The 25,130-nt window shown below is 44.8% G+C and overlaps 1 protein-coding gene and 1 long non-coding RNA gene across 7 annotated transcripts in view; one reads left to right on the top strand and one right to left on the bottom strand.

Annotated features, from left to right (window-relative positions):
* The window catches only part of LOC147017858 (uncharacterized), a 129,495-nt gene that overhangs the window by 27,167 nt on the left and 77,198 nt on the right, over nt 1-25,130 (top strand). Inside the window, exon 2 of the long non-coding RNA XR_015062171.1 lies at nt 3,665-3,779. This is a non-coding gene — a long non-coding RNA (uncharacterized LOC147017858). The remainder of the gene's footprint in view (nt 1-3,664; nt 3,780-25,130) is intronic.
* LOC147017859 (uncharacterized) overlaps nt 15,868-25,130 on the bottom strand; it is a 44,554-nt gene continuing 35,291 nt past the window's right edge. For 4 of the 6 annotated variants that reach the window (XM_085896918.1, XM_085896919.1, XM_085896920.1 and 1 more), the window contains exons 9-11: nt 21,153-21,262; nt 19,721-19,866; nt 15,868-16,944 (exon numbers count right to left, since the gene is read on the bottom strand). In XM_085896918.1, coding sequence (XP_085753044.1) covers nt 16,939-16,944; nt 19,721-19,866; nt 21,153-21,262 — 262 coding nt within the window. In that variant the 3' untranslated portion in view covers nt 15,868-16,938. The remainder of the gene's footprint in view (nt 16,945-19,720; nt 19,867-21,152; nt 21,263-25,130) is intronic. The other 2 variants (XM_085896923.1, XM_085896924.1) reach the window with 2 other exon arrangements.

Here is a 25,130-nt window from a genome sequence, read left to right as displayed (position 1 = left end):
GTCTCCATCTCAGATCCCTGGTCAGAGTCCAAGCTTGACATCCATAAAGCAAGACTGGAAGCACCAAGGACCTGAAGATTCAGACTTCCGTCGTCCTGCACAGGTACCGACAGCGCCACACCCCATGATCCAGTGAATCCACGACTCCCCAGTCCCGACCCAGACGTCTATTGACCTCTGACTCACAGTCAGCAGAGACATGAATATCACTGCCAAGGTAAGTGAATCTCTCCGTGACCTCAATATCCTCACCACAAACAGGTATAGACAAGAGAGCAGCATCCAAGATGTCATTGAAAGCCTGGATCTATGTTTTGACCCAGGAAACCTGTAACCCCAGCGGCTCCGACCCCTCATTCAGCACCTCGAGGGCCAACAAAACAATATCGAGTCTCCGCATAGATGACTGCATCATCTGCGAAATCAAGGTGAGAGATCTTGACATTCCCAAACTATGCACCGCAGCTTGATCTCTCTGACATCCTTCCCAGAATCCGGTCCATACAAGTGCTGAAAAGAGTGGGGGCCAGTACACACCCCTGACGAACTCCAGTAACAACTGGAAATGAGTTGGAGATGGTACCACCACATCTCTCAGCACTCTCAGTACGAGAGTAGAGTTCAGACATCAGATCGATCAGTTTTGGTGGCATCCCACGAAGGCCAAGAATCCTCCAGAGGACGTCCCAATTCACTGAATCGAACGCTTTACAGAGATCAACATAGGCTGCAAGCAGCCCCTGCTGAAACTCTCGTTTGCATTCGGTGAGGACCCGAAGAGCAAGGATACGGTCAATCGTTGACCTCTTTGGTGTAAAGCCTGACTGCTCTGGACGCTGGTGCTCAAGCAGATGGTGGCGAACCCTATCAATAATTATCTGAGCAAAGACCTTGCCCGGCACTGAGAGCAGTCACCCCTCAGTAGTTGTTGCAGTCTTGGTGATCACCCTTCCCTTTCCAGAGAGGGACAACAAGGTCCCACTTCCAGTCAGTTGGGATGATGCCTGTGGTGCAGGCAGAGCACAGAACTATAACAGCAGGCCCAGCAGGCCTTCACTTCAGACTCCTCTGTTAAGAGCCCACCACCCTCCACTCCAACTGCAGTATACCGAGGGACAGGCTTGGAGGAACGCAATGCGCGAATTCACCTGCAAGCAGGACGAGAATCACTTGACCACAGGTGATACTCTACCCCTCACAGATTCCTCGTACATAGGCCTCCTTGTCCACCCTTAGCGCACGTGCAGTTTGACGCCTCAACGCCCTGAGCAGCTCAGCTCTGCCATTAAGCCTGGCCTTGCGACTCTGGTCAATGGTATGCAGTGTCCCTTGAGAGACAAAATTCTTCTTCACGCTTTGGTGAGTTCCAAGTCATCCATCGGCAATATCAAGAATGGTGGTCTTGAAGGCACTCCACAACTCTTCAGGATTCCCTAAAGCACCCAGTCCCCCAAATCCCCAGTCAGCCTGTTTGCAAACTCCTCAGCTACCCTCTCATCCTTGAGCTTGCCAATATCCAGCCTCAGCTGGGATGGTACCATTTTCCTGGATTTAAGCTGCAGCTTCCGAGTTACTATAAAAAACGTGTGGTCGGTATTGAGGAACTGAGCACTCCAGTAGACCCTGCAGTTCTGGATCATCCTTCATGATCCTCCAACACAGAGAATGTGTCCTTTACGGTGACATCACTTGGTCAATGAGCACATGGTCAATCTCCTTGACCACACCACCAGCATTGGAATACCAAGTCCAGCGATGAGTTTGTGGGCGCTGAAACCACGAACCGGCCACCCCAAGTCCATGACTTCTTGCAAAGTCAAGGAACTTAGTGCTATTCAGGTTTACAGTTCCAGAGCCATGGGGACCAACACATGTCTCATAACCATCCCTATCAGTTCCAGTCGATGCATTGAAATCCCCCAAAACGAGAAGAGTATCTCGTCCGGTGCATTGATCAACTTACTGCAGACTTGAGCGTGGCATAGAATGCGTCGTTCACGGTGAGATCACTCGCCTCAGTCGGAGCATGTACAAGGACCAGGGAAATGACACCCAAGGAGTGACAAATCCTTCATCTCATAATACTCTCGTTGACCGGTGTTACCTCAATTATCATTGGAGTCAGCTTATTGGACACAGCTATAGCAACTCCTTGGGCATGGTAATTATCAGAGTGACCAGACCAATAGTAGGTGTAACCACTCGCCATGATCTCGCCATGATCCGGTCTCAGAACCTCAGAGAGTGCAGCAATACTTATGTTCAAACGCTTGAGCTCAGATGATAACAGAGACAGGTGATCATCCTCTCTTAGGGATAGGACATTTCAGGTACCCACCCAAACGGACCGCCTCAGGTTAACCCAAGGAGACTGCCGTCTGTTGGACAACACCTCAGCACCACCTTGACACACTCTACCGCAACCCACCCCGGGAAGGTTACCCCGTGATTTTCCTCCTATTATCAAAGAGTGGGGGTCCCGAAGATTTTTTTCCCAATCCCATCATCCGGTGATTTGCCCTGTGAAAGGCAGCTGTGCACGGGAGGTCCTCCCACGGAGTGGGTTTTTCGTTTTCTCTGCGTTTTTAGTGTGTTTTGCGGAGTGAAGGGTTTTACGGTGGTCAGAGTGCAAATCCTGCCACCAAGCTCCTCATAAAAAGTACCCCAACTCTAAGAGGACGTCTGCAGACAAAGTTGGGCACTAGAAATGGATGACTGTTGGCTCACAAGGAGCTCTTCCACCCTTTGTGGGTCTGTGTTCGACAACATGAAAAAAGTATATCGACGTCATGAAAATCTGCGCTCATTCAGGGGGTCTACGGGGCGGGGTTTGACCCCCCAAAATACGTATTTACTCTATTCTTAGAAACCACACATAATTTCGATGAAACTTGACCACAACCTTCATCACTCATTATGGACCAAAGTTTATCAACCGCATCAAAATTTTCGCTCAGTAAGGGGGTCTACCGGGGGGTTTCCCCCCCCCCAAATACTTAAATAAATAGATATTTGCTCTCTTCTCAGAAACTACACACACAATTTCGAAGAAACTTGACCACAACCTTCATCACCCATGTTGTACCAAAATTTATCAACCGCATCAAAATCTGTACTAATTCAGGGGATCTACCAGGGGGTTTTGACCCTCCCTCCACAAGAAGTAGGTATTTGCTCGTGCGATCTAATTTAATGTCCACTAACTTGCTGCATGTTGTTAGTATAAGTATTGAATCAAGTGCAGTACCACGATGTTTTGGTTTATACTGTGGTGTACTTTTCATCGGTGCCAATTTGTTAGTACTTTTACATCATGAACTTTGTTCCATTTACTTGCCAAACCAATCGCAGTCGTGGAGACATGTTGATGTTTTTAAAATCTGGCTTCCAGCCAATCATGTTGCCCCACACTACCATCAGGCTCTTGGACCTCCCCCTCGAAGGACGAGCAGTGAGGAACGCTTGAACAGAAGTGTGACGATGCTTTCCTGCCTGGCGGCTCGCTATGTACACCGTCGTGGAAGTGACTCATGGACTTGTTTCACTGGAGTTAAACTAAAGTTCACTGGAGTTTAACCACATTCGCGGCACAATCCTCACCGATGCATTTCCTCTCTTGACTCAAGCGGACTTTCCATGTGTCTGTTTGTTACCCTTTCCTTAGGAGAACTTGTGCTTTCTGCACCTGTAGCTGCATACCACATGCTGCGTCGCGGCTCTATCTTCGGTGGGTTTTCACTCCTTTCAACCATGGGACGACCATCATTGAACTCCTTTTGGTGAGCACTCATTCTCAGGGACATTGGCCATTTATGACACCTGAGTCACAAAATGGATCATAATATTTTCTGGACACAACACCGAATTAGCCCACTGGCGATTCGCCATTTCTTGCTTCTTATTAGTCCGTCCCGCGCACAGCGGGAGAGGGGATTTTGCAATCACGTGTGTCTGTCCAGGCCATAATTTTTTTTTTTTTTTTTTATCATTTGAGCTTCTGTCATCAAATTTTCAAAAAAGCTTTATTATGATAATATGGGGAAGACAAATTAATAATTTGGTCAAAAGGTCAAATGTCAGTGCCATAAAATCATCACTTTTCATCCAATTGACTTGAAATTTTAAGAATTAACATATTGGGTCACCGAATTGGTTCACCAATCAGAAGGTAGAAGCTGATTGTTTTTTTAAGATCAATAGGTCAAAGGTCAAGGTCACCTGAAATTGTTTAAAAAAAAAACATTTTTAACCTCCGCCATCTTCGAAGATGGATGGAGGTGACTGTTTTCACCCCTTTCTGTTTGTTTGTTTGTTTGTGAACAGTATTACGGAAAAACTCCTCGACGGATTTCGATGAAACTTGGTGGGGGGGTTAGGTATGGTCCAAGGATCATGGCATTAAATTTTGGACTTGGTCCCCCCACCCCCCCAAAAAAAAATATTTGTTAGAGAAATTTTTTTTTTTTGCATTTCTACATGTTTTAAGTGATTTCCAACCCCCCCCCCCCAAAATTGTAAGACAAAAAAAAATTATTTTTGCATTTCTATATGTTTTAAGTGATTTCCAACTCCCCCCAAAAAAATGAGAAATTTTTTTTTTGCATTTCTACATATTTTAAGTGATTTCCAACCGCCCCCCCCCCCCAAAAATAAATTTTTTGCAACTTTTTTTTCAACAAAATTTAGATTTCTTATTTTTGCATTTCTACATGTTTTAAGTAATTTCCAACCCCCCCACCCCCCACCAAAAAAAATGTTGGAGAAAAGAACTATAACTCTGTCAGCACTGTTGACATCATATTTAATGAATAAGATATAAGGTTCACTTGAGTGACCCAGCAGTATTGACAGCGGAGGTTTCGCACTCTCCCGAGTGCTTCCCCTCAAGTTTTTAGCTGTTTTCGTCATGTTTAGCAAACAGAAGAAAGAGAAGAAGTCTGAATACAAAGTGGACGTGGAAGGACTTTGCATTTTCAAATGCTTTCTAATTGTACTTGTCACCGCATTCACGTGCACTCAAGTTCAACAGCTTATGGGACACCACTCAGACTAGACGAAATCACCAACCTTTAGTGGTGAGTGGAAGTCGATAACTGGATTTTCTAGAATACTGTATTGGCAGGCGTACCTGGCGTTGCCTGGTGCTGTCCCAATCCTGTTGGCATTTTGAAGAAATTATTTTTGGGGGGCCTAAAACACTTCCCTATAACATGGGGTCGGGGATCATTTAGTATTACCCATTTCATAGCTTCAAAGGCTGAGGCATAATAGAACAATTTTTTTGTTTTTTAATCCAAAAAATATCCAACTTTTTAGTTCAAAATTTTCAAATTTCTTTTGCCTAAAACACTCCCAGGTACTCACTGGTGAACCACTGAAAATTTGACGAATATCCGTTTGGCCAAATCTGAGAAAAATGGCGACACACACCCAGACAAACGGCTCTCTGATAGATAAGCATTTGCAACTATCACTTTGACTATCGAGTCAATCTAATGAACAAGTTTCGGGTTAAATATGGAAGAACTAGAACAGTACTGAATACAGCGCATATCCTCCGCCATACCGAACAGTTTACGTTTTGTATCCATCGATAGGCCGGATCTGGATCCAGACCTGACCCAAAATCGAATCAGCTTGTTCGTGTCACCTACCCAACTCATCCACCAAGTTTGGTCATAATCCGTCCACAACTTTTTGAAACTTTCAATGGTGAAGAATCCCTTGAAAATTCCTTTAGATGCTTGGATCGGATCGGGATTTGAATCTTGACCAAAATCGAATCAATTCGTTCTCGTCACACACCGACACTCCCAACCTGTCCACCAAGTTTCGTCCGAATGCGTCCATAACGTTTTGAGATATCCTGCTCATCGACAGATAGACACATTACATAGTGGTGAAAACATCACCTCCATCTACCTTCAGTGGCGGAGGTAACAAGAAATACACAAGGAAACTGGATGCAGGAGGAGGCCATTCGGCCCATCATGCCTGTACTACACCAAGAGCAGACCAAATATATCCATCAAAACGACGCAATTTCATTGGTGGAATGGGGATGAGACAATGTGGCACATTTAGGGATATCCCAAGGTGCTGAAATAAAAATGGTGAAATGTATTTATTTTAATTATAAAAAAAATATTTTATTACTTTATTTTATTTGTTTATTTATTACATCTAAAAATCGAAGATTTTTCAAGTATGTTGGTTGACCTTGTTTATTTATTTATTTGTATTATTTAAATTATTTTTGAGGGGGGGGCGTGGGAAAAGGTGGTTTTGGGTGAGAAACACACAACACCAACCACACACTATCCATAGACGAGACCCTAAGACATGACACTCCGCACAGATGCACACAATCACCCATCCCTACTCACTCAAGCTACCTAAAAGCCCTGCCAACATCCCTATACCCCTCTATCTCCACAACTTCCAGGTACCTATCTAACTCCCAATTTAAGCTTATCTTCTGTTTCTGCTGTCACTACCTTTCCAGGGAGACAATTCCATACATTCACTACTCTTTGAGAAATAGACCCCTGCCTTACTACCATCATAACTCTCCTCTTCTTTACTATCAGGCTATATGGTCCAAATCTGATGTTGGTTTGAGATCTGAGTTTTCAGTTCGAGCCCCTGTCGTGCCGTTGCAGACGTAACACCAGGTGGGTTGACTCAGCCTGTCATCCTTCTGAGGTCGGTAAAATGAGTACCAGTTTACTTGTAACAGGGTCACTGCATCAGTGGCACAGCCGCACTTCCAGAAATGATGCAACTAGCAACCATAGGCTGCGTACGACACAACAACAAGGAGTGATACCTTCCAAAACATCCCCCCAATGAACAACGGAAACTACAAAAAAAAAAACACATCCACACCCACGTCACCATAAACGCAATCAACAAACTAGGCCCAAACAGTATCCTGGGCAGTAAACCCGCACCCATCCATAACACAGACAGACTACAGTACTCTCCAGGTCCAATGTTCTTCACTTTGCACGACTCTGCTGTGGACACCACCCACAGATCTTACACGACAAACACAGACTCGACGACACCACTGATGACATCTGCAACCTCTGCCAGGCCGCCCCACCAACAAGAAAACACATTATGGAAGAATGTGCGGTCCTGGCTCTGCTTAGAGAAGAGCACAACATCGTAGATGTGAGGGATGTCTGGGTTACTCCTGAGAGATTGATCGGCTATCTCCGTGCGACGATGACGAGGAGGAGGAGGAGGAGGAGGAGGAGGAGGAGGAGGAGGAGGAGGAGGAGAAGGAGTGGTCCTATGTCACTGTCTATTACTCTATGCTGAAGATCTCTTTTGCACTTATTTTGTCTTTACCTTTCATTATGTTAAACATCTCTATCATATCTCCTCGTAACCACCTCCATCCGAGTGTATAAAGCCCTGTCTCCTTCAGCCGCTCCTCATAGCTGAGTATAGTTAGGCCCGGAATCAATCCAGTCCCCTTTGCTGAACCCTCTCTATTGCAGCGACGTCCTTCCTCACCATCTACTTTGGCCTCAATCTCTTCCATCTTTTTATTGAAACTCCTGGCTTTGTTATAGAACATGTTTAACTTTCCCCTTACTGAAATTCTATTTTCTTTCCTGGCCTTAATCACAATTACATCATCAGTTCCTTTCTTAAACCTTCTCTACCCTCCATTGACCTAAAAAAAAAGCCTGAATTCCTTCCTCAAGTCCCACTGCAAACCTTGCTCCCCTCCTTCTATTTAACATATATGACCATCATTCCGGAAACACTCCCTTTGTCCCTGAAATGATTCCCACTACTTCTTCAATGTAAAACCTTCCTCCCACCACCATTCTTCCATACATTTGTTGACTTATATCGATCTGCTCATAGTTACCTCCGCCACCGAAGGTGAAGGAGGTTATCTTTTGACCCCTTTCTGTCTGTCTGTTTGTTTGTTTGTGTACAGGATATCTCAAAAAGTTGCGCACAGATCCGGATGAAATTTTGTGGACAGGTTCGGTTTGTGACAATGACAAACTGTTTAGATTTTGGTGAAGATCCGGATCGGGATTCGACGACTAGAAATTTTTAAGTGATTCTTCACCATTGAGAGACGGGGCTCAAAAACGATATAGTAATGTATAGCATAATATTTCAAAAATGTGTTGGGCCCGATATGTTCTCATGGATCAGGCATTACGTGGCGGAGGTGTGCGCCCTACCGAGTGTCCTACTAGTTTCGATTCCGTTTCTTAATCTTGGGAGAATCCCAGAAAACATGACCTCACAACCCTTTGCTTTCAGCCGCTTACCCAATATCCTGTATCTATTTTTCAAAACCTCCGAGTAAACTTCCCCTACATCATTCGCTCCGAGGTGTACCCCAACCAACTTCTTCCTACCATGATCCAATACAATATCGTTTACCCTTCCTGCAATGTCCCGAACTCCTGCTCCTTCAAACCTGCACAGAATTCTACGTCTGTGATCCTTCCCGCAGAATGAAGAATCTACATATTTAATTGTCTCATCGTCCACAAAAACTGTCTCCCATTCCTGCCGATATTGCTGTACCCTCACCACTGTCAGTCTGTCTGTCTGCACTCCATACAGCCTCACAACTGCCTGCACTTCCACCAACCTCACAACTGCTTGCAGCCTCACCATTGCCTCCACTCACCCCACCCTCACCACTGCCTGCATTCCCCTCACCCTCACCTCTGCCTGCACTCACCGCTCCATCACCTCTGCTTGCACCCTCAACACTTCACGCACTCGCTGCTCCCTCAGTGCCTCAACACTGCCTGCCCTTGCTGGGTTCACCCAAACCAAGCAATTTTGAGATTTAAAGATGGAGTTCATCGTAAATATTTATCAACACAAGTCACATCAAAAGTGCTACTTCCATAAAACCAAGAGTAGTGGAATTTGACGTGGAATTCAATGCAAATTTTTTCCTGGTGTAACTGCTTACCGCATCATACTCTCTTTTAAATAACTTGGACTTGTTTCACATTGATCACCACTGGGTTTGTTCAACATTTCTACATCGATAAAAAGACCACAGGGATTCTCGTTTCGGTTGACAATGATGATGACTTGCTGTTGGAAGTAAAGTCAAACTGTGTTGCGTACTTCATTATGGTGTACTCAAATGAAGTAATAATGAGGATATTCAGTACAAGGAACATTGGTGTTGGTGTAGCACAGCCATGACGGGCCAAATGGCCTCCACCTGCACCAGACAACAGATATCATCACCCATCCACACGTTGCTAACAAGTCCTGCCAATATCCCTGTACCCTTCTATCCCCAATGCTTCCAGGTCCCGATCCAATTCAAATTTACACCTACCTATTCTTTCTGCTGCCACTATATTTCCAGGACAATTCCATGCATAAATTATGCTCTGACTGAAAGACCCCTACCTTACTACCCTGCTCACTCTCCTCTTCTTTCCTCTCATCTCTATCACATCCCCTCGTAACTGTTTCCTTCCTAATGGACTAGCAGAGTACCCACCCTCTGCAGGATGGGTCGAGTTTGCGCATTACATGCTGAAAAAGTATAGCCTGTGTTTTGCAAGAACACGATAGATGTCGGCGTGGTGTGCACCTAAAAAGGTTCTAGATGGTGTAAAGGTTTAAAGGGTATGTTCCAATAGTAGTTGGGGTCTACAGGGTTGAAATGATCTCATCGCTCAAGCATGCCAAAGGGTCTAAAAAGGTACAAGTGGTCTCAAGCTCTAAATGGTCAAGGGTCCAAACTGTCTGTTACAAGTATCCCTGTATTCTTTTGTATTTGCCAATATCCCTGTATTCTTTTAAAGTCTTTAAAAAAGTCTTTCTCGCAAACCACTTCATCAATTGACGTGAAACATCAAAATTATGATCAATGAATCATGGGGAATATTTTAAATTTCAACCTGATCGGACGCATGGTCTGGCAGCCATAATTATTTAATATTGTTACGAATTCTGGCCGGCCTGGCGTGCGAGCGATTGCGTAACTCCAATCGCAACCGCGTCGCCCACCGGACGGACAATTCAGTCGTGACCCTCCTGGAACTACCGCCAGGAGCCAGTCATGGGTGGGGGTTTAACCTCACCACGATCGTGCCAATTGCCCACCCGCGCAGGATAGGGTTGCTCGCCAAATTCGACCTACCTAAGTACCTGCGCGAGTAGTCGACCGGGCGATCGTACCTCGCCGCAGGTCAGCCTTGGACACGAACCGCTTAAGCGGTCCGTTCCGTGCTACAGTGATAACCGAGCGGTGTTATCGCCGACCTCGACGGATGTGGTTCTGTTTACCGGGCGTTCAAAACCCTCCACTAATTTATTCCACGATTCAAGATGGCACTTTCAAAAGGGAAAAAGACGACGAACGGGATACATTTCACACAAGGACATTTATTTAGAGCACATATTGCACACACAACACAAGCAAGGTAGTCATGCAATATACAAGCAAGAAATAGAAAACAAAAGCAATACGACCGCCTATAAGCAAGGATCAATTTACATGCACAGTTACTTACACAGTTTCTACTTGGCAGGACACGGCGCCACAGCATGCATACAAAAACAACAGGAAAACCCTCCCCATAGGCAGGGACGTAGACGGGGTTCGTAAACCTTTATGGCATGGGACCTGGAGGACCGAACGGGTCCCGTGAGACCGAAGGGTCTTACCCGCGCCCTCGTGGCACGACGATGGGCAGGTCGCGGCGTCGACTCCCCCACGGCCTTGCGTAGCCGCGCCTGACCTCGGGCCCCTGGCGTGGTCAGCGAGCTCTCTCCGGCGTTGCTGCTGGTGCTTCCACGACTCACGACCAAACAAGCAAAAGACTGAAGGGCAGAAGGGGCTTCAGGACCAGAGAGAGAGAGAAGCCAAAAACAGAGTCAAAATGAAGAGAGGGAGAAGAGAAGCCCAAGGGGTGACCAGCGCCACGAGACCACAAACGAACGAGCCAGCATGAACCGAGAAGAGACCCCCGAGCCTCGCGTCTGTTGGCCTTTTGTAAAGAGGGGCTCCGCCCTTTGCCCCGCCCCGTTTCTGGCTCCACCTCCCTTCTGGAAGCTTCCCAAAAAAAGGGGCGTGCTCTCTCGCTCCCCCTCCCCGGGCCGTGCGGGGGACGACGAAAGTCAGGTTTCTCTCGGGGCCAGGGAATTATTCCCCCAAAATCTGACCCCTCCTTCACATGACCTTTGACCCCCGCTCAGATCGCACCTCCCCCACATCAAGCGCGGGGAAGATCAGGCGGGAAAAAAACAACACAGGCTTCACAAGTGCTTTTTGTTCTGCCATTCGGAAGCGGTTGTTGAGAGCGACGTTGGTGGTGGTGGTTCGGTTGTGGTGTGAGCGCGGTTGGCGTTGTGGCGTAGTTGGTGGTGGTGGTTGTTTTTGCGGAGGTTTGTTGCAATGGTGGCTCAAAATAACGATAGAAAAGAAAAACGGCTATCTCAAAGCGTCGCAGCCCGATGAATCACACGAAAACCCTTTAAACAACGGTGGGGAACTATCTGCACATAAACTTAAGGCCCTGTCACACCATAACGATTTAGCCAGCATATGCCGATTTATGAAAAATTTGTCTCAAACGCTAGCACACATTGAATACGTTATGGGTAAGTTTTGTATACGTTAACAGCACGCTGAAAAACACTGCCATACGTCGTAGTACGCTGGCTTTCATTGTTGTACTTTGCGGTTGTCCTCAAATTTTTTGATGCTTGAAATTTTACGACGTATGCCGGCGTATGGCACACACGTTCCGCTACGCCGGCCATAAGTTGGAGTCACGTTATGCGACCGTTGACACACATTACTTGTTACTCATAAGTCGAAACACGTCGAGGTAATGATTAGCGTACCCGAAACTTATTTATAACCTATGAGTAACGTGTTGCAGGCACGTTACACGATCGTTGACACACGTCGAGGCACGTTATGCGATCGTTCACACACGTCGATACAAGTTACTCATAAGTCGAAACACGTCGAGGTAATGCTCGGCATACCCAAAACTTATTTCTAACCTATGAGTGTGTTTGAACCTATGTGTAACGAACCTCCAACGCATATTGACGTATGTAGATGTATTTGATTGACGTCTTCCGGACGACCACATAACTTGATGAACGTGTTTCTAATTTACAGCTACCGTATAATGGCATATTGGCAGCGTTTTTAAAAAAAAAACAACTTCCGATATTTCGTCACGTGCCGTTCCGTCACATCCGATTGCCTCTTCAGTTTGCTCGTCTTATTCTTAGTTCCTCCTCTGTGAATATTTTCTGTTTGAGGATATTGTCACGTCGACGTCGAAACTTAAAAGCAAATGCCCGAATATATTTTAAAATTCGTGATAGACAAAAAAAAAAAAAAAAAAACTTCAGATATTTCATCACGTGCCTTCACGGAGCCAAGGAGAAAAAAAGAAAATGTGCCTTGACGGAGAAAATAAGTTTCGGGTATGCTAAACATTACCTCGACGTGTTTCGACTTATGAGTAACTTACAAGGAACTTGTGTCGACGTGTGTCAATGATCGCATATCGTGCCTACAACTTATTCCCAGCGTAGCGGAACGTGTGAGCCATACGGCGAGTAAGTCGTAAAATTTTCAGCATGCTTGAAATTTCACGACGTATTAGACGTAATACGACGTATGACAGCGTACTTTATCGTTTTTCAGCGTGCACTACACGTAAACCAAACTTACCCATAACGTATTCGACTTGTGCCAGCGCTTTAGACACATTTTTCATAGGTCGGCATACGCTAGCTTAATCGTCAAGGTGTGACTGCGATGTTGACACTTCCAATTCTCAGGCAGTTATGACTTGAATTGGTGAGCGGCAGCATTTTAGCAGGTGATGCCACGTGATCGTCGGCATTACGTGCAGCGCTATGCTACGTTAGACTATCGTTGGGCATAGGTTGTGAACGCCGACAACATGCTCAGCATTCGTTAGTATAAGTTATCTATATGTGATTAAAACGTTCAGTGTACGATACTAATACGTTATGCATATGTCCAACTCGTTAAAATACGTCCAAAACTTTTTTTTAAAATCAAAATTTCAGCGTACGCCAACGTTTTACATACATTTTTATGCGTTACGTTGCCATTGCTGGCTAAAACGTCAAGGTGTGACAGGGCCTTTAGCGTCATAACTGATCTAAGGAACCTTTATGGTGTATTGCGAATTTCCACAGCGGTAACACTACCCCTCCCTTTTTTTACAGACTCGTCCCGAGTCGTCAAATTTTCATGTGCCATCATGTGTAGTTCTCCCCATAGTACGATTTACCTTCGGATCCCTGAGTGCGACATTCGGTGTATTTGTGTCCCCAAAATAAATAACCTACGGGCTGAGTAACTAACTAAACAAACCCACTCATACAGACGATTTAAATAAATTGCCGGCGCTAAGACATACATGCCGGGGGCGCACTCATGTACAATTACAACTTAACAACTTATAAATTTACATGAACCATGGCCCAGGATCTATGGAAAAAAGAGTAAAAGTCACAAGCAGGGAACCAGGCTGCTTACACACAGACCAAGGCTCATGCAACAATGCAGGTGACAGGGAATGTGGCCGGCTGCACACAAGCGGTCCATGGCCTCCCCTTTGAAATGGGCGCAGTGAACGCAATGGTGCACGGGCTGCACAACCGCAGTCTCCGGGTGCGGCTGCCTACCGGGCAGTCCCTGTGGCACGCGGGGGGTGCCGCCTCAAACAACACAAGCCATGAACGGTGGATGGATGGATGAAAACAAAACACACGGCGCACGGGCTGCTGGTGCAGTCCCGTGTTGCAGCTGCCATCAAAGCAGTCCCTGCAAATTTGCGTGAGGATCCTGGCACACATGGCCATGAACAGGGGGGGGGATGCAAAACAGAATGGGGCAAAACGCAGAATCGAGGGCAGCAGGCATGGATCATGGCACAGGTGGGCAGGCAAGGCATGGCATGGCAAGGCCGTTGTAGCAAACAGCCGGCAGATGAAGTGACCGGCACAGGCCTTGAAGCAAAAACAGCCGGCAGACAATCGACGGGCACGGGCCTTGCAGCAACAGCCAGCAGCTGATGTGGCCGGCACAGGCCCTGCAGCAAACACAGCTGGCAGATGAAATTGTCCAGCCCCTTGCATTGTTCTGGAGGTTCGTGGAGGGAGTGCGGTGGTGCTGGCCACTCGGAAGGTGAGCTTGGACCTACCCTACTGTCTCCCTCCCAACCTATCGCCTTTGCCTGTCTCCGTTCATCCTCACCCCCTTAATTTGTCAAAACCAATTTAGCCCCCACTTTGTTTTTTTGTTTTTATTTTCACTTTTATTTCCCCCACAATGAATTTGTCTCCTAACCCCCTTTATCATCCTTGTTCGGCTAACCTATCGTCTCCTAGCCTACTCCCAACCCCTATGCTCCCTTTCTGGAGAAGAATAAGGGAGAGCTCGCGTCCTGTGTCGAGGCCCAACTCAAGCCTCAGAATGGCCTCCTCAGATTTCAGCGATCTTTTCTCCAAAGTGGGTCCAGCGGCCCACAACGAGAGCAAAGGGATGGATGGTGCGGAGGGGTACACTTCCTATCTACCCTAACTTTTATTCCTAAAACTACCCCGGGGCTTTCACCAAGCGCCTCTCGCTTAAACTATCGGTTCTAACAACCATGATTCCCGTCACCTGTGTTGGTGTTCTCACAATTTTGGGCCATGCCCTCCAATTTTCTTCCGTGCCCTTGCACGGTTTCGTGGCTGGGATGCGTGGCTCACTTGGCAGGAACTACCCTCTGCCGATTCCCCAACGATGGCACCCCCAGGCACTACACTGCCTCCGAGCCTACCAGCTCCCTAAACACTGGGGAGTGCCCTCCATGGCGACTCCCCTGAAACGCTCACGTGGCAGGCTGGCGCCCCGGGCCCCTTTCCGAGGGTCGCCCGTGCCCACGCACTGCCCCCGTGGCATATGGCGCCCCGGGCCCCGCATCAGCGGGTCACCCGTGCCCACTACGCTATCCCGGCCCCCCATGGGCCCTTGGCCTATCACAGGCCGACTAGCCCGGTGCCCGGGGTACCCACTCAGCGATACTCACCTTTCGCAGCCACGCTCCCAGCCCGTCAACAGGGCTCCTGCACCCCTCCAAGCGGGTTTCAAGCCTACTTCCCCACCAACAGCAAAACGACCTCCATTTTGTCAATTTGACTAACCCAGCTAACTCACTCTACACCAACCCCGGGGTCCTTTGGGCAGGAATCACTCCTCCCCCCAATCACTCATCGCACCATGCATTCCCCATTCGCTCCATTCACACAGACCCACTGGCCTCACTCACTCATCAAGCCTCCACCTCACAACTCTTCAACACAACACAAAACTTCACTTTCAGCAAAGTTTTTGAGCACTATGGTATTGATAGTGGCACAATAGCCTAGATGTGTGCACACTCACCTCTGAGCTGTCGAGCTGTGTTTGAATCCCAACCCAGCAATAAAATGTCATCCTGGCATCTCATAGGCAGGGAAAGTTGTCAATGTGTGAAGGACGTTAAGTCGGATGACCACGGGCACTGGATGCTGTTACCGTTAAACTGGGCGTTCCGTTTGCTCTGCTCCCATTAGTTGTTGGACATGAAAGTTCCCACAGTGTTCTTTTTCAAGAGAAGGTGAGTTACAGCTAGCACCCTGAACAAATTACAAATTCCTGTCACCTTCAATGAAATGTCAGGCCTTGCAACCGGTTCGTCAGACTCAAGCCAAAAACGCTGCCCCACCGACCTCACCCTGTGAAGTGGGAATAGTAAATGGTGACGAGGAGGAGGAGGAAGAGGAGGAGAAGAAACATACAGCAAATAAGAGAACATTAAATAAAATGCTTTATTAACAGCTTGTTCACAAAACAAATGCAAATAAGTCAGCACTTGTCTATTTACACCATTTTAAAAACTCAAACAAGTGTTTAAAGGTGTGATGGTAAAAAAAAAAAACGAATAAAAGTTCATCAGTTTAAAAAAGAAGGTTGCAGAGATGAAAGCAAAGACAGCCAGTAATGTTTTAAAATTACAAAAGTATACTATCACAATCATGCCCTTCCTCAACTCAGGTCTCTTAACCCTCATGTGTCTTTCAATACCACATTTTTATTTTCCCAGACAAAAGTTCTCAACAAGCCGGTCAATTTGAATGAAACTATCAACGAGCAATCTCAATTGCGTTCACCGTTTGTACAACCGTTTTAGACAACCCCCATTTTATGGCCATTTCATTCCATCCATTCTCAAATTCAAACTTCAAAGTTGACTGATATCAAATTTTTAAAAACTCCTTTAATCAAGTATGCAATGTGAAGAACTGAGGTACGAATGGCGTTTGTTTGGTTTTTTTTGGCCTATAAGGTGAATTAAACTGTCGTTCCAATTGAGAACATCATTCCAATTATGACAGACTATTTCCACCTTGTCTACACCTAATTAACACCGTGATATTAAAATGAACACACGTTAGCATTAACAGAACGAAGGACTCGCGTTAAAGCTTGCTTTTGTTGATCTTTAGTTTCATACAACGCACTCTCGAAATAAAATTAGAGAGGCCGCCGACATGCCAGTGCACTTATACCAAATAAATCACCACTCATGCAGACATTCAAGTATCCAAAAACTCTTCCGAATGATCCATAGTTTGTGACGAGCAAATCACCCGACAGGTGACTCGAGGTGTTGCTCTGGACAAACTCGCATATTCTGAACTTCAGAGCCACTTATACCAATTAAATGGATGGACAATCAACTTCTCCGATTTCGAAGGAGGGTCGGCAAGACATTGGTGCAAATGCAATACCCCTTCAACAACAATGCAATGTATTGCAACAACAATATGACTGCTGAGGTATTCAGTTTCTTCTCTTGTTATTTGCACTTGTTGTCAACTTCAAATCTGCAAACAAGCCACAGTGTTACCTTAGGAAAGGAAACTAGAAGTAAGTGAATACTGAAAGATTATATGTTCAGTGGCCTGCAAAATTATTCACCCCCGACCAATAATGCCACATTTAGGGGAATTACAAATGATGTAGAAGCAATTTTTCCGAATGAACTTTTTTAGTCATAACTAAAGAGATTAAACTCAACACTTATAATGTAGCTGAAACAGTTTACATGTAACGAATACCTCCTAAAAACATGCATAAATTAGAAGGGCACTCGGTGGCGCGCGTACCTCCGCCATGTAATGCCTGATCCATGAGAACATATCGGGCCAAAGACATTTTTGAAATATCATGCTATACAGTACTATATCGTTTTTGGCCCCATCTCTCGATGAAGGAATAACTTTAACAAGGACAAATGTGTCCAAGAGCCGCGTCCTAAAGGTTTTGTCTTCACCAGAAGAAGAAGAACAAGAAGAAGAAGAAGAAAAAATAATAACAACAACAACAACTTCCGATATTTCGTCACGTGCCTTGACAGAGCCAATAGCAAGACCCGTCCTGGACGATCGTCGTTCATAATGAGAAAATAGTGTATTTACGAAATTACAACACATTAAATGGAATAATCTTTAAATAGTAACGTGAACTTTTCGAAACTTTAAAGCAAATGTTCAAATATATTTAAAAGTTCATGATAGACGCTCTCAAAAGGCACCCTCAATGTGAGGATGTGTACAGGTGTTTAGTATTTAAGGAGATCCGGATCGTGTATATAAAAGAGCCGAGTCCGAAAGGTTTTGTCTTCACAAGAAGAAGAAGAAGAACGCCGAGCTCTCTCTTCGAGCCGCGTCTCGCTTTTATTAGATGTGGATCCGGATCGGGATCTTCACCAAAATTTAATCAATTAGTCCTTGCGACACACCCAACCTGTCCAAGTTGCATCCGAATCTGTCCACAACTTTTTGAGATATCGTGCTACGTACAATTTTTAGCCCTGATCTCTCAATGGCGAAGAATCACTTTAAAAAATATTCTAGTAGTCGGATCCAGATCCGGATCTTCACCAAAATCTAATCAGTTCATTCTTGTCACACACCGAAGCTGTCCACAAAATTTCATCCGGATCTGTCTACAACTTTGAGATATCCTGTACACAGACAAACGGACAGAAAGGGGTAACCTTCACCTTCGGTGGTGGAGGTAATTAAAATTCACTGGTTGCAAAAGTATTCAGCCCATGAGGTCAGTACTTTGTGGAAGAACTTTCAGCAATGACTGCTACAAGTCTTTTTGGGTAGGTCTTCAAGTGAAAATCGCTCGAGTTCTGCCAAGTTTGATGGGGATCGTTGATGGACTGCAATCTTCATGTCTCGCCATAAATGTTCACTTGGTTCAAGTAAGGACTTTGACTGGGCCACTCAAGAACATTTATTTTCTTCTTATTCATCAACTCCAGTGTGGCTTTAGCTTTGTGCTTCAGATCATTGTCCTGAAGAAATGTGAATCTGCTACACAGTTTCAGATCCATGGCTGACTCACGCAGGTTTTCATCAAGGATTCTCCTGTACTTTGCACCATCCATTGTCCCATCGATCCTGACAAGCGTGCCGGTCCCTGCTGATGAAAAGCAGCCCCATAACATGATGCTGCCACCACAAGGTTTTACAGTCGGGATGGTGTTAACTGGGTGAGGTGCAGTGATAGGCTTGCGCCAGACATAACCCCTTGAATTTAGACCAAAGAGTTCAATTTTGGTCTTGTCTGACCACAAAACGTTTCTCCACATGCCTACAGTATCATCAAAATGCTTTTTTTTTACAAACTCTATATGAGCTTTTAAATGTGTCTTTTTCAGTAATGGCTTCTTTATTGCCATCTGTCCATAGATGCCAGCTTTGTGAAGGGAACACTGACCCCCCCCCCATCTCGGATATAGAGCCTTGCAGATCTTTGTTGAATTTACAGTGACATCCCCAACCAGTTTCCTGTTTGCCCGGCTGCTGAGTTTGAATGGGCGACCTGATATGGGTCGAGTCTGGGTGGTATAACACGTCTTCCACTTGTTGATGATGGATTTCACCGCACTCAAAGGGATAATGAGTGACTTTGAAATCTTTTTATAACCCTCTCCTGAACAGTGCTTCTCCACCACTTTATGTCTGACTTCTTCGGAAAGCTCCTTGGTCTTCACGTTTTCCTTGTTGCTTGACCAAGTAAGTTACAACTTAAAATGTCTCAGATAAGTGGGGGAGCTTCATTTTTAAGTGAACCCACCGACTACATACAGGTAAAAACTCTTACACTTGTTTTGTAACCTTTCAAACAAATAATTTTCTCCTGAAGTGATTTAGGGTAAATTAGACAAAGGGTTTTAATACTTATGCAACTAAGAGTCATCTGATTTTCTCTGGTAATCCAACTTATTCACATTATATATCACTTTGGAGTAGTTTGTGAAGACTATCTGTGTAAAGTTTTATTTGAAAGCATCATAAAATAAGCTCAGGTGGCATCAAAATGTGAAATCTTTTTTTTGGGGGGGGGGGGGGGAGGGGGTGAATACTTTTGCAGCCAACTGCACATAGAAAACAGTGAAAACTTTCCAATAGTATACCGAGCTTGTCTAACATTAGCAAGCTTGTACTCGAGAGGAAATTAATTAAAGGGTGGGATTAAGTTCATGGCCCCTATTCGAGCCGAGCAAACATCAAGCACAAGCTCATACTGCCATACGAAACAATTGGAAGGTGTAAAACGAAATGAGGTTCACGTTGTGCTCACAATGCCATTCACCAGTCGCTGATCCTTGACACTGAGCAGGAGCCTATTGAAGAGTCTGTGTTGGCATCCATTGGTAGTGTCTGGATGAAAAGTGCGCTGGCTCGAAGGCGAGCCCTTGCCTGCAAGAAGCCGGTTAATCCAAGCTGCTGGCAAATAGGTTGTTAAAAACAAATCATCAAGCAATCATAAACTGCATTATTTTTATATCGATGGCTTATCAATGACTACGGACTGGACAAAGGAAATATTGGATCACGACAAATGAAAAAAAAAATTGCAATCTTTCAACGAGAGAGAAACACCATCCCAGACATGAGGTTATGTCAAAACAAATGATTTCTTCATTTGAACTTCTCAAATTGACTTCATTTTCTTGATCCCAACTTCGTACGATGCCAACTGTACCGCACCACCACCGGTCCATACGTCCAAGCCAATTCTAACCAAATTCACCTGCAGAAGGTTCTTCGAGCTATGTGCACACCTGCACATTGTGCAGGTACAGCAGGGCCACAAAGCATATACGGGTACATTTTATGCACAGCGTAAATGGCTCATTAATTATTGGAATAAGGAAGGAGGAGGAGGGAGAGGAGATTGGGACCATACTCTGTGCAGAGCGTCGGTGATGCTTAAGCAGTCTCCTTGGCTATTGGGCACATTCCTGGACGGGTCGCCACTCCGACACAGGACACCAGCAAGCTGGCACTCATTTTTGCTGACCTCGGAAGGATGACAGGTCGAGTTAACCCCACCTGGTATTAATTCAACAGCTGAGTGGGATTTGAACTCAGGACCCTCGGATCCAAAGCCCGCCACCCTAACCATTAAGCCAACACCAGGAAGAGTGGTTAATAAAGAAGGTGGCTCAATTATCAAGTAAAGTTTGTTTTTTAAAGGTCAGCAGGTTAACGAACTCACAGACCGATATAAACCCGAAGAGTTCTTCTGCAAGATGTATGAATCTCATGCGCTATATTAGAGATCATGGGCCTGAGACTTGTGTTGTTCAGTAATTCAAGATGGTTTGACGTCCCCGTCGTGAAGCACGTGCGAAATGTAGCAAGCTCTGATGTGGATCTAACAATTATTTACCTTTTGTTTCGCTTTATAAACCAGAACAAAATGACAAACTTGCTTGTAGCCAGAGGTTCCAATAAAGTGATAAGCTTTACCCATGAAAGTTTTGTGATGTCATTTATCAGACCAAATGATATCCAGTAGTTACTGTAAATTTGGTGGAAACACTGAAATCGTCTATAATTTCTTTCGTACAAAACAGAAAACCAAAATGCATTAAATATTACGACACAGTTAATAATAAAGCCACCTGATTCTTCCTGTGACCCGAGGACTCGAGGTCCAGGGCAGGATGGGGGGGGGGGAGGAGAAACCGCACAATATGGTACCGTGGCAACGCGTTTGAGCTCACAGTGCTTGGCTGGAGGGAGACGGTTCGGGGCAGCGGGGATGCAAATGGGGTCTGTGGGAGGAGGTGAAGGGTAGTTCTGTTGTACCGCTGCGTTCGGAGCATCAACGATTCTGTGGCAAAAGGGTTGGGAAACAACTCTGTGAAAGACTCAGCGAGTGTTATGCCATCCTGCCATTCAACCACATAGTGACTTAAAATACATGTTGATGATTAGTTGTTAGTAGTTGGATACATATGCAGTGTGTACCTGTATTCAGGGCAGGCACTGCATTGATAAATACCATAATCAGTACGAGGGGAGCTCAAAAAAAGATCTCAGCTACACATTGGTTTCGCATACACGTTCGGCTGAGGACATTTTGAGACACCTCCTCTTACGCCTTCTGACAGTTATCATAAACATGGTTTTCTTCGTCGTCTTCTTCTTTACCAATTCCAATTCTGTATCTCTGCAACACCTCATTCCTCATGAACATTGCAAGTTTGATCAAACCCTGTAATACTTGCAATAAATAGCATCGTTACATGTAAAATACCAATAAAGTGCCAGAATCGTTATCTCCGAAATGATGAACTCGGTCTTTCTTAAAGTTGCAGGAATGATTCACCTTAACCCATTCATTTATAAAACCTCATGAATCGCCATTAGTTTGTTTGAAAATACCAAGAAAGTTCCAGATTCGAGTACTCAACTGAATGGCTGTTATTTATTTTTAATTTTCTGAAAGACATGACTCGAAGTGGAGGAGTGGGGGAAAGGAAGAGTGGTGAATATTTATATAAATAGGACTTTTGAACAACAAAACGAAAACGGGACATTGGAGAGACATATTGGAATGATACGATATTGGAAGGCATCAATCAGACACGTTTCGCATGCTTGCGAATGATAAACATCCCCTGGTATTGTTTGTGTGGATATTAAACATGTTCACTGGCTCATTAGTCTTGCCCCAAAGGGTACGCGAGACTACATTGTAACAGTCTCTGTGTGTCCACATCTTATCAGAGAGTAGTTAATGCATGGAATGGTCTCCCTGGAAAGGTAGTGGCAGCAGAAACAGTATATAAGTATAAATTGGAACTGCATCGGTACTTGGAAGTATTGGAGATAGAGGGGTATAGGGATGTTGGTAGGACTTTTAGATAGCTCGAACACGGATGGGTGATTGTGTGCATCTGTATGGAGTGTTATCTGTGGGGGCTCATCAAGGAGTGGTGTGTGGTTGATGTTGTTTCTCACCCAAGAACCGCCTTCGTCCACCCACCCTCCCCCCCCTCCCCATGAAAGAAAGAAAGAAAGAAAAATTCCCATTTTTCTTTTTACTTTCGCCACCAAAGGTGGGCAGAGGTTATGTTTTCACCCTTGCCTGTTTGTGAAAAGGATATCTCAAAGTTGTGGAAGGATTCAAACGAAATTTGGTGAACAGGTTGGTTGTGTGACAAGGATGAAATGATAAGATTGATACGAGAACTCCGGATGGTGAAGATCCAGATACGAGAACTTTTTGAGTGATTCGTCACCATTGAGTGATAGGGCCAACAACAATATACTGTACAGCACAATAATTCAAAAAGTTATGGACTGATTCGGACAAAACTTGGCAGACAGGTGGGGTCCAAATGGGCACGACAGGTGACAAACAGGGGTATGACAAGGACAAATAGATTCGATTTCAGTTCACGTCCGGATCCAGATCCGGCCCATCAGTGGGATACAAAACACAAACTGTTCAGCCTGGCAGAAGTATGTGCTCTCCAAAGTGCCGTTCTAATTATAAATAAATTGGTGTGGTGTTGATGTGGTGCAGGCATTATGGGCTGAATGGCCTCCTCCTGCATCAAATTTCCTTGTGTTTCCTTGTGCATATATTTTCACTTTAAAAAAACAAAAAATTCTCTGCAACTGCTTGTCTGATCGATGCAAGCCTTTAAACATCGGAGGGACTCCCCGTGGAGAATATTTTATTCACAACTCTGATGTTATAAGTCACATGGCATGGCAGCCATATGGATTAAAGGAAAAAAAAAAGCGAAAACTAAACGTGACATCATCTCCAAAACAGCTCAACAAAAATAATTGAAACATAAGTTATCAACTCCCCATGGGTTATACAAGGTGATAACGATGACACCATTGGTGAAGGAAGTGGTATTCCACCCATAATTGGTTGAACTGAAATCCTTATCCAAAAAAAAAAATCTGAAACTTCATATATCTAATCCCCCAACCCGATGCGAGTGAAGAATTATAAGTTATGATGTCATCTATCACGTGGTGTGGTGGTCATCTTGGATTGAAAATAAAAATGTTTTCAAAAAAAAAATCTTCTTCTCCAGAACCACTTTACAGATCGATGTGAAACTTCATACATATGATCGCCTCGCCATGGGGAATAGAGTTTGATTTTTTTATTTTTTTCATGTTCTGAATCTTCATTGAGCAACTTAGCCTTAATGTGCACAAAAGTGGTCATTAAATATCCTAAGAAACAATTCAGTAAAGCTACGGATAATGGAAAAATGTATGTGACATAACAAAGGTGCATGGATGATATAGGCCATAATAGTAACATGTTCAGTCAACGATGGTATTTTTGTTCAGAATTCCAAGGTCAGCACAAATGAGTGCCAGCATGCTGGTATCCTGTGTCAGAGTGGCGACCTGTCCAGGATTGTGCCCAATAGCCAAGGAGACTGCTTAGACAGCACCAACGCTCTGCACAGAGTATGGTCCCAATCTCCTCTTGTTCAGAATGAGCACGCAAGGCGAGACTACACTCTTCACTGAGTGCCATTCTAATTTTATTTTGTTTTGAAGTCAATGTTCCATTTTATGCTTTGCGTACCCAAACAGCTGAATAAAAATGAAGAAAATGTGAAAACAAATGAGAAACAATAATGGCCATCGGTGGAGTGAATACCTCTGCCAAGTTAAACAGTTTACGTTTTGTATCCCACTGATGGGATGAATCTACATCCGGACCATAGCCAAATTTTAATTGGCTTGTTGTTGTCACCCACCCAAATCATCCACCAAGTTTTGTCAAAACCCGTCCATCCACAATGTTTTGAAATAATGTGCTATATATCATTTTGGGCCCCATCTCTCAATTGTGAAGAATCACTTTAAGAATTCTAGTGCCTGGATCTTCACCAAAATCTCATCAATTCATCCTAGTCACACACCCAACCTGTCCACCAAGTTTCTTCAAAATGTGTCCGTAACTTTGTGAGATATCCTGCTCACAAACAGTGTTGAAAACATAACCTCAGTCCACCTTCGGTGGCAGAGGTAGCTACACCATAAAAGGAGTCAATGATTTGATAAGAGTGAGTAGCAGTCACAAAGGGTCTCTTCTGCAGGAATGTGCAATTTGACGACGTCGTGAAATGATTTGAAGCTTCGGTTCCAATTATTTTTGGAAAAAAAAAGATTTGGAATCGATGAAGAGTCATTGAACAATCGATGAAAAGTCATTGGATTGTCGTTTCATGGCTTCATGATGTTTTATCTCATCCCTTGGCTTTTGAAAGACTGAAATCTGAGTCTGTGAAAATGCTCATCTACCATGGTTTAAGCCTGCTGAGGAACAAGCAGAGCTCACTGTGGACCGGTGGTAGTTAAGTAGCCCTGACTTAAATTCCACTATGTACATTTATCCTTCAATGTTGACGTTCCAGATTCAATTGGAGAATTACTATATATTTTTGAAAAATGAGAGTTTTGAGCATTTTCTAAAAGTCGTAAAGGTTTGCTATTCTCTGAGTATTGTTTCCATTCAACATGGATATCCAATTTGAGACTTGAATGAGAGGAGAGAGGAGAGAGACAGAGAGGAGAGAGGAGAGAGACAGAGAGGAGAGAGGAGAGAGACAGAGAGGAGAGAGGAGAGAGACAGAGAGGAGAGAGGAGAGAGACAGAGAGAGGAGAGAGGAGAGAGACAGAGAGGAGAGAGGAGAGAGACAGAGAGGAGA

The sequence above is a fragment of the Eptatretus burgeri genome, chromosome 10 (assembly GCF_056783735.1).
Source record: "Eptatretus burgeri isolate ZD-2024b chromosome 10, Ebu_testis_v1, whole genome shotgun sequence".
NCBI classification, from domain to species: domain Eukaryota; kingdom Metazoa; phylum Chordata; class Myxini; order Myxiniformes; family Myxinidae; genus Eptatretus; species Eptatretus burgeri.
Note: the sequence above shows the minus strand (reverse complement) of the source record. Positions and strands in the feature narration are given on the sequence as shown.